Source organism: Daktulosphaira vitifoliae, unplaced genomic scaffold, assembly GCF_025091365.1.
Source record: "Daktulosphaira vitifoliae isolate Bord-2020 unplaced genomic scaffold, ASM2509136v1 Scaffold_271, whole genome shotgun sequence".
Classification (NCBI taxonomy): Eukaryota; Metazoa; Arthropoda; class Insecta; order Hemiptera; family Phylloxeridae; genus Daktulosphaira; species Daktulosphaira vitifoliae.
In genome coordinates, this window is record NW_026099837.1 from 1 (window position 1) to 13,757 (window position 13,757).

At 28.0% G+C, this 13,757-nt stretch overlaps 1 protein-coding gene and 1 long non-coding RNA gene across 3 annotated transcripts; one reads left to right on the plus strand and one right to left on the minus strand.

Moving 5' to 3' along the window:
• Positions 1 to 1,739: 1,739 nt before the first annotated feature.
• On the minus strand, positions 1,740 to 4,720 carry LOC126909329 (trichohyalin-like). Its single transcript, XM_050691741.1, has 3 exons — positions 3,651 to 4,720; positions 2,721 to 3,041; positions 1,740 to 2,164 (listed from the first exon to the last, which is right to left on the minus strand). Exons 1-3 carry the CDS (start codon positions 4,692 to 4,694, stop codon positions 1,865 to 1,867), a joined length of 1,665 nt encoding a protein of 554 aa, XP_050547698.1. The 5' UTR covers positions 4,695 to 4,720; the 3' UTR covers positions 1,740 to 1,864.
• Positions 4,721 to 11,444: 6,724 nt separating this feature from the next.
• LOC126909330 (uncharacterized) lies at positions 11,445 to 13,647 on the plus strand. Of its 2 annotated transcripts, XR_007705010.1 has the most exons (7): positions 11,445 to 11,683; positions 11,786 to 11,877; positions 11,986 to 12,062; positions 12,346 to 12,427; positions 12,830 to 12,901; positions 13,172 to 13,253; positions 13,539 to 13,647. It is a non-coding gene; the product is annotated as an uncharacterized LOC126909330 (long non-coding RNA). The 2 variants fall into 2 exon arrangements; XR_007705009.1 differs by having other exon boundaries at positions 11,449 to 11,877.
• The last annotated feature ends 110 nt before the right edge of the window (positions 13,648 to 13,757 follow it).

Here is a 13,757-nt window from a genome sequence, read left to right on the forward strand (position 1 = left end):
TATCGGTATATTTTATATTTATTTTTGGTTTATATTATAAACGCATCAAAATTTTATCATGTTATTTAATTTAAATAGCGAGTTCAGTCTTTTTAGTTAACAAAAATGATTTACTTTATATTTAGATATTTAAAAATATTCTTGCAAATAAAAAAAAAATGTTTATTTTCACAGATGTTCTTTAAATTAAACTTATATTTGACTCACATTTGAACAATGTTGATAATTATAGCGCAAATATAAAAGACTCCCGTCAATGTAAACCTAATTAAGTTGACAAAATATTTTTTCATTAAAAACCTGAAGAAAATCTTTAACACTTCGTTTCCTTATCATAACTTTGAGAAAATCCTGTGTCCAAAAGCGAAACAAAAGGATTTAACAACTTTTCATGTCTTTTACCATATTTACTAGTATAAATAGTATAATTTAAAACTGAATTGTACAGTTTCTTAATTATTATTATTAATTTACAAAGATTAGATATTGACTACATTAATATTATGTACAATCTAATAATACAAAAAATAAGCATTACTATAAGTGCATCATCGATTACACAAGTTATTAAGAACTTAAATAGTGCTTTAAGCGCACTGCCTCAGGTTCGAAACTCGGTAACGGCTTCATTTGGCGAACTAGATATCAGATCGGTAATTGGAGTTCCCACTTTTCTCTCTAACGGACTAACTACCCGTCCAAGAGTATTAATAGTTAAGAAACCTCCTGCTTTTGGAGAGGCCGCTATGGCCCTTAATGGACCAAAAAAAGCGAATAAAAATATATATTAACCCGTAGTGTTTATTGATATACATGACAGTTTATTCTTAAATAAGTAATACTTTTATTCTATCACTCCTCAATTTTAAATGATCGATACTCGTTGAAAATAAATTATATAAATTTTTAATTGAATCAACCTAATGATATGAAAATATATTGAGGTTGCCGTTTAAAAATTCAAAGTTGATACGATTTAAGAATATAAGGGACGGTAACAGAAAATTAATCTTACGTGTAGTGTGCTACTACCAACCACTGCTTATAATACTTTATTTAATTAAATTAATTAAATACATATATTTTTTTTAAGAAAAAATATATTTCAATCAATAAATAAATCCAGTATCAATATCGTAGTAAACTGAGACACAAACGTGTCATGACAAATTTCATTAAAAATTATTCATGCGATTACTATGTCTGTCACATAATCCAAATATAATTAAATTAATTTTGAGCTCAGAAAAATGTTTAAACGCCTAAAATAACATTATAATTAATTTGTTAGTGTTGTGCAAAAGGAAATAACTTTATTGTAACTATTCAAACCTTATTGTCTTGACTTTGTATGCCCATAGATTTTATACAAATGTGTGATTATAACAAACAAGTAATCTGATGTCATATAAGATTATATTGAATGCTTCGAACGAATGTATACAAACGACTGATCATTATTAGGTGTCCTGTTAGTGTATTCAGTATTGTGTACACAAAGAAATCACTATCAGATAAAACAGACTGTCACAGAATCGTAATTACAAATGTTTTAAAGAACAAAAACATATAATGGATTCTCTCCAATTAGAAATTGTCACAGAACTAACACTATTACGATGGAAGTTTTATTATTTATTTAATTTAAAAATAATAATTTATTTTTCTTTTGTAAAACAATTATTTAATAACTTAATTTAAGTTTAAAACATAAAATTATAGAGAAATTATTGCGTTAAATCAATATCTATTATTGATAATTTCATTCTAAGTTTTAAATTTTCAAATAAATTTCGCCTGCAAATTTATTTGTTACATAAAAACCAGATATTTTTTGAATATTATCAACAGTTATATTTAATTTTTATCCAAAGACGTGATTTATACTGTTTAGTAAACACTTGTACAGAATTGAGATGTCCAAATTATGTTTATTATTGCTTTTAACTTGACCAACACAAGTCACACTGTGTGTACCTGTTTCATGCTTGGAAATTTTAGCCATAAAATTAACGTTCATAACTTGATAATAATTTCCTTCCTTTTTTACCGCTGTATAATACGCAGAACCAGGAATATCTATACATTTGGCAGATTTACCAATATTGACAGTTATGGGTGCATGAACATTAAATGGCTTTGAGTGGTTACAAATTGAAGATACCTAATTTTAACATGAACAATTTATTAATAAATTAATTAAATTAATATATTGATTATTTATTATAATAATACTAATAAATGCAGATAATGATAATCATATAATATAATAAACACGTAGGACATAATTACTTGGCCATTTTTACAGGAAGGGGATATGGGAGATAAAACCTTGCATGACGAAAATAAGTATATCATATTTCATTATAAGGGATTTAAAAAATATATTATTACCAAATTATAGTAACGATATACTTTGGAAGAAATAGTAAAAAAAAGTCTTATGTGAACATTTTGAAAGGAGGCCCTAAGAAGAAACCCTGAGAACGTCTCTACATAATAAAATATTATCATCTCAGCAGCATAACCATTACTTTTTAAGTTGTAAAACACAGAAGCAAAGGATTAAATTAATAAAAAGAGAAAGCTTCGGGGACATTAAATGGTGAAATAATTAGTGTCATTTATTTCATGTCAAAACAGATTTCAATTAAATATTTAATAGGTTAAAATAATATCAAAATAATTCAACTCTAACAGTTGATTTCAAAATAAATTACCTGACATATTTTCTTTTTACATATTTTTTCGTCATCTTGCTTATTGCATTTTTTTTCGGTAAAATCCCGTTTTTCACATATATTTTCAGTAAAATCATGTTTTTTATTGCAAGGTAAACATTTTTTTTTTACCATACAATCAACAACTGTGTCAATAGCTATACGTAACCATTCATCCCTCAGTTGCTTATGCACATGACCTTTCAAACAATTGGTACGATGAGTGACAAGACGTAACCATGACATGGCACTAATACCATCATCGTTTCGAAGTACCCACCGCTCAATGAGTGCATGGTCCTGAACACACCTTGATGGATTCTAATTAAAATAATGTACAGTAAAAATATCATAAAAAATAATAAAGACAATACCTGTTAGTCGTATAGAATACGGTACAACATATCAGGTGCATTAAGTACAATTTAAATTGTATTAGTAACAGAATTATTGAAAAATTTAAATAAAACGTCTTAGTAAAATTATCGATTTCTTTTGTTGACATAATTAATATTTTCAGAATAATTTTTTAATAATCATTTCTTTCTTTTATTGCTCTAATTTTTCTAATTAAATGAATATATTCAAATTACTATAAGTCTCAATTATTGAGTTTAGTATAAAGAAAAAATTAATTGTAAGATTAATAAAATAAAAACAAAAAAAGTCGACATTTTAATAAAATTTAGAAACAAAGTATTAAAACTATTTATAATAATTGATACTAAAAAGATATTATTTCATTTATCTGTTGTTTTTTTTTTAGTTTAAGACTCATCAATGTAAATAAAATACGGAATACAAATTTCATTGTTAATTTTAAAAATATTATTTTATGTGTAGTACATTTTTATAAACAATTTAAATTTAAATAATCAAGAACAAAAATTTAAAAAGCTATTGGGTTGACAACAAATAATTTATAATTACCTCACAATCGTTAAGATTCTTAGTACATTTTTCTGCTGCATTTGAGTTTTCGTTGCAAAGTCCTTGCTTATCTTTTTCAACATTAACCTTTTGTTTTATTGTATTTAATTTTTGCAATTTCAATTGTTGTAGACGTTGTATTTCTTCTAATTTGATATTTTCCTCTTCAAGTTTCGCCTTCTCCATCATTTTTTTATTTTCTTTCTTCTTTGCTAGTTCTTTTAATATCAACGCTTCTTTCTTCCGTTCTTCTTCTCTTAACAAATTAGTTTCTTTTAATTTATTAAGTGTATTTATTCTAAGTCTTTTAGCTGCTTCTCTCGAGCGTTCCCTTCGTTTTAGTTTCTCAAGTTTTTCTCTTTCTATTTTCTCTTGTCTCATTCTTTCGATTTTGTTTATTTTATCCATTCTCCTTTTCTTTTCTTCGTCTAATTTTTGTTGTTTATGCAATTTTTCCATGAGCAATGCATCTTCTTCATTTACTAGTTGGTACTGACCAACGCGTTTAGTCATAACATCATTAGCCTTATTGTTCTTTTTTTGTGATTTTTTTGCCTTAGAACGTTTTGTTGTACAACTTGCACCACTATACTTTTTTCGAAGTTGCCTAATCTCATTTGGTGTCAATTTTTTTTTCCACTTAAACTCACCGTTGATCACATACGTTGATTCATTTTTAGTCTTAACTTTATACAATACGTCGACATCTTTTCCTTCTTTTCGCAAACGAGATGCCTCGTCATATACAAATCTATGGTTGTAAGTACCTGGACCAGGCAAATCCTTACATTTAACTGTTCGTTTTTTTTTCTTAACTTCGTCTTTAAAGCCAATACTACACAAAGAATATTTCAAACAAGTCTTATTCTTATCCTTTTTATTTTTACCTTTTTCGACGTAAGATTTATACTTAGTTGAGCTCTCATCATATTTCCCGGTACTTTTAAACGAAGATTTAAAATTTCTACTTAATTTTCCACGAAGCTTAGATGTATACTTTGAAAAATGTCTATTAAAAAACATCCGAGAAGATTGTTTTTTCATATTGTCTGTTTTGCTGTTTTTAACATTATTTTGCTCGGAAAACTTATTAGGAAGTTGTCTTTTTTCTTTGTCGGAANAAAACTTATTAGGAAGTTGTATTTTTTCTTTGTCGGAAGCAATATTTCCCCTTATGGATTTTCCTTTGCTAATTTCAAAGCCTTTAATTATTTTGTGTACTCTTTCTGACTTTTTCAAATTATGTTTTTCTTTTTGGGGAACATACTTTTTGACAGCAGGTGTAATCCCTTTATTATTTTTTGAATCAAATTCATTTTTATGTGATCTATAAAATTTATAATCGTTAATACATTTAGATTCCCATTCTACACGTCTGGAATTTTCATTTTTAACTAGCTTCATTATTCATTCATCATGAATGTAACGAGTAATTTTTAATTAAAATGATTTTCAAATAAAAAAATTTGACTAAAAACAAACAGTTTTCATCGAATTTCAAGCCATTTCAAATAAAAACAATATCGATTTAATAAATTTACAATTTACAAATATACAATACATTTATTTACTTGTGTGTTATATTACTTTGGAAACTCAGTCAATAAATTTACTTTTATCATGTTTAACTTAAGAGAATCTAATAATTTTAAACTTTAAAAAATTCATGTCACTTTTAGATTACTAATAGTATAAAATTTTACTTTCCTTAATTTTTGTTTTGTGATAGCCCATGTGTATTTTATTTATACAATTTAAAAAAATAACATACAATTACTGACGGGTAACAATGAAAATACACGTTTTTTTTTAAATTAAGCTATTAATTATTTATTACTTTTTATCTTTATCATTCGGCATCTAAGACATATGAATTTAAAAAATAAATTACTATTAACATACCAATTCAAACTTTGTATCTCAAAACAATCTATATTGTAATTATATTATTATAAGGTAAAACAATTTGCAAAACAAACATAAATGTTTATTTTACGAATTGTTAAAATGAATCATTATTTTTAATAGTCAACGTGAGAAATGGTATTGAAGAACTCACAGTCACCCGCAGAGACTATCTGAATGAAGAAATATGTATTTTTTGCAACAGGTATTATTAAAATGTGTACTTTATCAACACTGGGACAATAATATTTTGTTGGTCAGATACAAAGTGGTTACCCGTGTCACAATTTTTTTCTCGACTGGTTTTATGGGATGATAAAATTAAGTTAAATTACAAATAACGCTTTTTATTGATAATTGAAAATATATGGTGCATAGAACAACAGCAATAAACAGCACTGACAACAACTCCAGTGGACTTCACAGTTGAATCTATAGACCCTTGTCATAATATTACAATAATAGGTTTTTTAACGAATTTAACGTCTAAATAATCACACTGTTCGACTTAATATCATTAACAAACAAGATACATAAAATGTATTCTTAGAAAACTATTAATACTGTCTGGCTGCTACTAGACACATAATAGACTTCGCTTTTTATATAATTTTGCTACAGTAAGTTTCTTTATATTAAAAAAATAAACATATTTTTATTAACATAAAGCAATAAACTCCATACTTTTTATAAGAAATAAAAACGATTCATTCTATTTTCGAATAAACCATCCACATATACAGTTAAACTAAAAAATATATAAATGTACTTTTAAGCTGAAAATAACGGCAAGCATAAATGTTTATTACATGATTCTATAAGCACTGTCGAGTAGTTTCAAAATCATCAACTAAACCAACCGACTCCTCTACAATACTGTTAAATAAACATTTTGAAAAATACATCTTATTCAACGTTTTGATTAACTGTATTCCAAAACTAACTACTTGCAATTGTCCCATTCATTGTCATTTCTATTCTTATCTATAGTTGCTGAATGCACGTAGCCGACGACGGTGCAAAAATAAAATTAAGAATTGTATTCTTGTCCTTCAGCGCGTGTCAAAGTACTTAAACCCTTTTTTCTATCCTACTCTATTGATTGTGTGTGCTTTACGGGAACTACACGTGATTAACGGCGACGACCGAAAACCGGTCGCTCGTATGAATGTCACCTATCGCAGCGGCGAATGGGAAACACGACAAGCTCCGACCTAACTAATTAGCCGACGCGAGCGCGCGCGTATATATCGTCCTAATAGCGTTATCTGGTTCACTTGACGTTTCGTGTTCGGCCAAAGAGGGGAAAAGACAATTTATTCTCTTATGTATTGCATGCCGGGCACCTCCATGAAATAATAAAATACCTTTAAGTACCGAGGATGTACACATTACGTGAAAATAAAAAGTAACATGGATTTCCGATATTGTACATAATAAAGCTTTACAATGCTATAGACATAAATTCAAGGATATACAAAACGTTCTGTATGACTAAAAACGCTCAACTATTGGGTCTCGACCTGACTGGCGGAGGATGAGAGAGGATGTATCCTGGACATAACGACCGCCTCACAATTCCCAAAACAAGTGCTTTCTTTGCCCAAGTGCAGGTTACAGAATAATATAAACATAACATCGTATTTGACACTTAACACCACAAAGCTTGTAAAAAAAACTGAAGATTTCAATAAATATTGTTTCAACGAAGAATAAAAATGTACCATCACAAGTACAATCGACGTGTCTCAGTAAATACAACATTAATGTACCTAAACGTTTTCATTAATTATTAAAATTGACTATTTTGGTACCACGGATTAAATACATTTCAATTAATAAAAATAACGATAAAATTAAAAAATATACATGTGGGGCCATTGTATTTTATTTTACAGTTGGTAAGTTTTCGAGACTAATTTTTCTATTAACAATATTTAGGCAATCTTGTACCTCATCACTCAAACATGAGCCTATGGAATTTTTAAGCCTTAAGTGAGTACGCAATAAAATTCACAGTATACTTAGTCAAAAATATTATAAAAAACCATAAGACGTTATGCTTTAACTGTTATATTGTTATTTTTATTTATGAATCTTATCTTCTATCGATATTTTGTCAGTGTACTTTTTAATAAAATCGCAACTCATAGCTTTTATAAGATAACAAAAGTTGCAAAAATATACTTAAAAATCCCTCTAAATTAGCGATGTTATTAATTATAGTTCTCCATCTAATCATAAACACTTTCTGATGACTTCATTATGCTCATGATTAAAGGTTCATTTTTGTATTGTTTCAGCTAAACATATGTTCAAATAGAATGATTATTTTATATGACTTAACAACATCTATCGAAGAACCACATCATATAAGTTTATTTGATGTACTTTTGACACTGCTATTGCCATGTCTATAACAGTCGATATATTTTATATTCATTATGGTAATTTTGTACGTAATTTGTTTCAGTATATGACATGAAACATATAAGTCGCAATAAAAACGAACCACAAATAACCCTTTATACTTACAAGATTATTTACGCATAACACGTACAATGTAAAAACAACTATTTGTGAATATTCAGCATTACTTATGCTGTGAAAAATATGAATTTTATAAACCATCTTAGATTCATTGATATATAAAAAGTAAGATTTTTCGTAAATTAAAATTTATGAACTTCATTAGGATGTTTAAAAAAAATAAAATACCCATTTACGTGGAATGAGGGGAAAATGTTCAATTCTTGAGGGTAATGTCTTCAACTAGATACGTTTAGTAATCTTTAAACGTATCATTGAGAAAATTCGGTCCAGTGAAAACTGAGAAAAAGTAGTGACAGACACAAAAAAAAAATTAACACATCATGGTAAACTTAATATATTTTCAGCTTCGCATCGAAGCTAAAATTCATTTAACCGGTTTTGTTTTGAATTAGTGAATAAACTACGGCAAATTATGGTATATATTGTGTTTAAAGCTAATTAAAATATTTAATCTATTCATTCAGGTTGACTTCTATACTATATAAATAAAATATAGTTAAATACATTTTTAAAAATTCCAGGCAAAATCAAAACAATTTCTGACATTGCCATTTTAAAATCTACTGATTTTCAAGGCTCATAAACTTTACAGACTTGTGGAAATTATGATTAAATTAAAATGGATTAAGTTTGTTAACATTTTTTGGTAACAACCAGTTTCGAAATATTTTCCTCATTACACAATAGACAGACTCGTTTATTTACATATTAACAAACGAAATTTTTTTATATATTGCCATTATTTTTATACATTTTATTTTATTTATTTATTTATTATATTTTACTTTTTTTTATTACTGTGATTTTTTAATAAGTCAGTTACCATCTATATCAAAACTTGATAAAGATATTTTGTCTATAACCAATAATGGTTAACATTCCAATTCCATTTGAATTTAATATTTTTTAAATATATTTTATTTATGTTATACAAAAATTGTCTATAATTTCAAAATTATTTTCAAAAAGGTAATATTATATTATTATCAGCCGTTTGAATATTTCCTTATTCATAAAAAAAAAACATTGCTTTTAACACAACTATGGATGTTATTCACAAATAAATAATTTTAAGTACCTATTTATTATTCTTAAAATACTGTAAAATTGAAATAACATTCAAATTGTTTTATTCGTTGTCTTCAAATCAACAGTCGAAATGTTTCTATTAATAAATAACAGTTGACACGTGGGTGTGGGAGGTTATAGATGGCGTTTCCCCGTGAAACCGGAAGAACAAAACAATCTCGTAAGCGTATAACGATAACAAATTCGAACGGATAGATAAATCGATGGATTGAATATATTTACGATTGAAGATAATTGATCAGAAAACGCTATGGAACTGTGTTTTTATTTTTTCCCTCGAGCGTTCATTTATTGTTTGTTTTAGAAATCCTAATTGAAGAAGAAATACTCGAAATAAGAACAAACCAACACGTAAATTATAAAAACCATATTGTAGAAACACACCATGTCTAGCACATCCACCCTTAGGTTATATTGAGCCATTATTTACACTACGTATGCGATTTGCCTCGACAACCGTAAAAAACAAACACCTAATAAATAAAATTAAAATCGTCATTGGAATAAAATAACTATAAAATCATCGTCTAATATTATGTACACTGGCCCCGAGGACATTAAAAAATCCCTAGCGTGTTATAATATATCAATAAACACTTGATAACGACTTCAGTAACCAACTAGTTCTTTTTACTTTTATATGCAGCGTAAATAGTACTATATGAATTGGATTTTATCTTTTAATGAGATAACNATGAATTGGATTCTATCTTTTAATGAGATAACTTTATGATCTACACCTTTTCACGAGACTGCTAATTCGGTTTAACTTACCACCTAAGTTTAATTTACTGTGAGAAAAATACCATCATCATATACAAATTTCATATAATAAATAATAGATATCAATTGATTATCGAAAATAGCATGACCGGGACCGTATTAACCTCTTATACGGACTCCGAAATGGTACCTTAAAACGAGTCCCTTCTATAAAATATATCGCTATCATAAAAATGTAATTAAAAAAAAAACAGTATGCCACTAATCATGACAGACTAGAGTATTACTCATGAGCCCTTAACGATTATAGAAAATAGAATAAAACTTAAATGATTCACTTTATGAAAAAAATTAATTTTTATCATATTTTAGTAAATATTATTTACTAATTCATATTTTTAATTTAAATGTCTTGATAATTATATATTACGGTTAAAAAAATTATTTCTTCCAATCATAAATTATCAAATTTTTATTAACATGAATAATAAGTGACTTCAAACTAAGAAGAATTAATTCGATATATTCATTTTTACCGTAATAACTAGTGATGGGCATTTACGAATTGTTTTTATACAACCGAATAGTCTATTTTTAGCATAAACTATCGAATAGTTTTAAAAACTATTCGAATATATTGCGTAACAATCGACTATTTTTTTAATGACAATCGAATAGTTTGAATAGTGGACAACTGTCGAATATTTCGTTAGTTACTATTCGATATTTCCCATCGCTAGTCTCGCTCTATATACTAAAATCGTAAGCCCCTCAAAATAAGGTCCACCTGGAAGAAATATTGCGTTTTTTCCGCATTAAAATTCGCATTTCACTTTTCTTTCCGCTTCTTCGATATCGTTCGACGGCTCTTACGATCCCGCGTCTTTTCCTAACTTCCTTCGAATTTTTCGCCTTTTCCGTTTTCTTAAATTCGCGAAAAACGCTATCTCGCTCTATATACTAAAATCGTAAGCCCCTCAAAATAAGGTCCACCTGGAAGAAATATTGCGTTTTTTCCGCATTAAAATTCGCATTTCACTTTTCTTTCCGCTTCTTCGATATCGTTCGACGGCTCTTACGATCCCGCGTCTTTTCCTAACTTCCTTCGAATTTTTCGCCTTTTCCGTTTTCTTAAATTCGCGAAAAACGCTATCTCGCTCTATATACTAAAATCGTAAGCCCCTCAAAATAAGGTCCACCTGGAAGAAATATTGCGTTTTTTCCGCATTAAAATTCGCATTTCACTTTTCTTTCCGCTTCTTCGATATCGTTCGACGGCTCTTACGATCCCGCGTCTTTTCCTAACTTCCTTCGAATTTTTCGCCTTTTCCGTTTTCTTAAATTCGCGAAAAACGCTATTTCCTGGAACGGAAAACGACGCGAAATAGGGGAGCGCGTCTCCCACTAGGCCCCACGCGTTCCCGCCTTTTCGTCGTTATCGCCGCGTCCGACGCCGAACGCGTGGTCGTTATCACCGCGCCGCCGTTTTGTGCGTCGTCGTTATTTCAATATTGCGTATTGACCGTATTCCTTTATTAATGTGATTTTGTAAATTACTTCTACTTTTACCGCTATTGCCGTTTTATATATGTACATATTAATCGAAACTCGTGCGATTAACGCAGTTTATCAATTGTCGATATTGTGTGACTTGATTTGATTTTGTAATTTTTAGATGGCGTTTGTCGTGTGCCCGGAGCACTGCTTCGATAAGGCGAGTGCTGCTGGCTCTAACCATCTCACAAACGAATTTATTAACACGGGTAACGACTCTTTATTCCTTAAAAAAAACAAAAAAACTGTGCGTTTGACGTTTTCACAACCGTTTGGTAAGTCATATAATTATAATCGATTCGATTTCATAGTTTTTAGACGGCGTTTGTTGTTGTATCCCGAGCAATGTTTCCATAACGGCTCGGCCTATTGGTTCTAACGGATAACTGGATTTATTGCGCTGGTAAATATTTTTTTATACAATATTAGTCGGTCGTTAATTAATATAGTTTTTAAATATATATATATTGGTAATGGCACTGATAAATTAATTTGATTTTGTAATTTTTAGACGGTATCCGTGGTGCCACGATAACGAGTAAGCTAGAGATTGATGACGGCAGTCATCGCTATTGAATTTATTGCAAGGTAATTAATTTTCATTTGTTAAAAAAAATTTATTGCTATTGACTTTAATTAAAATAGAGTTCATCCTTTTGCATTTTAATCCATTTCTTTAGCATACGTTAATCATTAGGTCGATTTGTATTTCATTTATTGTTGCAATATGTACTACATCAGTCCATAAAATGTATATACATTTTTTATTACTATTATTTTTTCACAGCAATTATAATAAAAATATTGTAGATTATATAATATATTATGGTAATGGCTGTATTAAATTTTAATTTGTTTTTGTAATTTTTAGACTGTGCTACCCCATTGTGGTTCCAGGATAATGACTGAGCTAGAGATTCATGGCAGTCATCGTTATTGGATTTATTGCACCGGTAATTCATTTTCATTTGTTAAAAGAAATTTAGTTCTATTGACTTTTTTTAAAATAGAGTTCATCCTTTTGCATTTTAATCAATTCATTTAGCATATGTTAATCATTAGGTCGATTTGTATTTCATTCATTGGTGCAATTCGTGCTACATCGGTCTATATAATCTCTTCCCCTCTATATATCTCTCTCTCTCCATATGTATATATATACATTTTTTTTTTAAATTTTTGTTTGCAAGTACTACATTTATATATTTGTCATACTCTTTTTGATTTTTTTTCTTATTCTAACGTGTTATTGACAATTTCATAACAATTGCAATAATTATATTGTAGAAATATTATTATTATTATTATATTATGGTAATGGCTATATTAATTTAATTTGTTTTTGTAATTTTTAGACGGTATCTGTTGTGCCACTATAACTAAGCTAGAGATTGATGGCAGTCATCGCTATTGAATTTATTGCAAAGGTAATTAATTTTCATTTGTTAAAAAAAATTTATTCCTATTGACTTTTTTCAAAATAGACTTCATCTTTATACATTTTAATCATTAGTTTGCTTTATATATCATTTATTGGTGCAATATGTACTACTACATCAGTCTATACAATACAATCTATATATACATTTTTTATTACTATTATTTTTTCACAGCAATTATAATAAAAATATTGTAGATTATATAATATATTATGGTAACGGCTGTATTAAATTTTAATTTGTTTTTGTAATTTTTAGACTGTGCTACCCCATTGTGGTTCCAGGATAATGACTGAGCTAGAGATTCATGGCAGTCATCGTTATTGGATTTATTGCACCGGTAATTCATTTTCATTTGTTAAAAGAAATTTATTTCTATTGACTTTTTTTAAAATAGAGTTCATCTTTTTACATTTTATTCAATTTATATATATTATATTAATCATTAGTTTGATTTGTATTTCATTTATTGGTGTGCAATATGTACTACATCAGTCTATAAAATGTATATACATTTTTTATTACTATTATTTTTTCACAGCAATTACAATAAAAATATTGTAGATTATATAATATATTATGGTAATGGCTGTATTAAATTTTAATTTGTTTTTGTAATTTTTAGACTGTGCTACCATTGTGATGCCAGGATAACAACACTAACCTAGAGATTGATTACAGTCATCACTATTGGATTTATTGCACGGGTAATTAATTTTCATTTGTTAAAAAAAATTTATTGCTATTGACTTTTCTTAAAATACAGTTCCTCCTTTTGCATTTTAATCAATTTATTATGCATATGTTAATCATTAGGTCGATTTGTATTTCATTTATTGGTGCA

What these genes read in the sequence shown, in the direction of transcription:
- LOC126909329 (XM_050691741.1), bottom strand. Translation starts at nt 4,694, where the DNA reads ATGAAAAAACAATCTTCTCGGATGTTTTTTAATAGACATTTTTCAAAG. An exon ending in AGAATCTTAACGATTGTGAG is followed by an intron (nt 3,042 to 3,650) that starts GTAATTATAAAT and finishes TATTTTAATTAG; the next exon opens with AATCCATCAAGGTGTGTTCA. An exon ending in GTAAAAAGAAAATATGTCAG is followed by an intron (nt 2,165 to 2,720) that starts GTAATTTATTTT and finishes TGTTAAAATTAG; the next exon opens with GTATCTTCAATTTGTAACCA.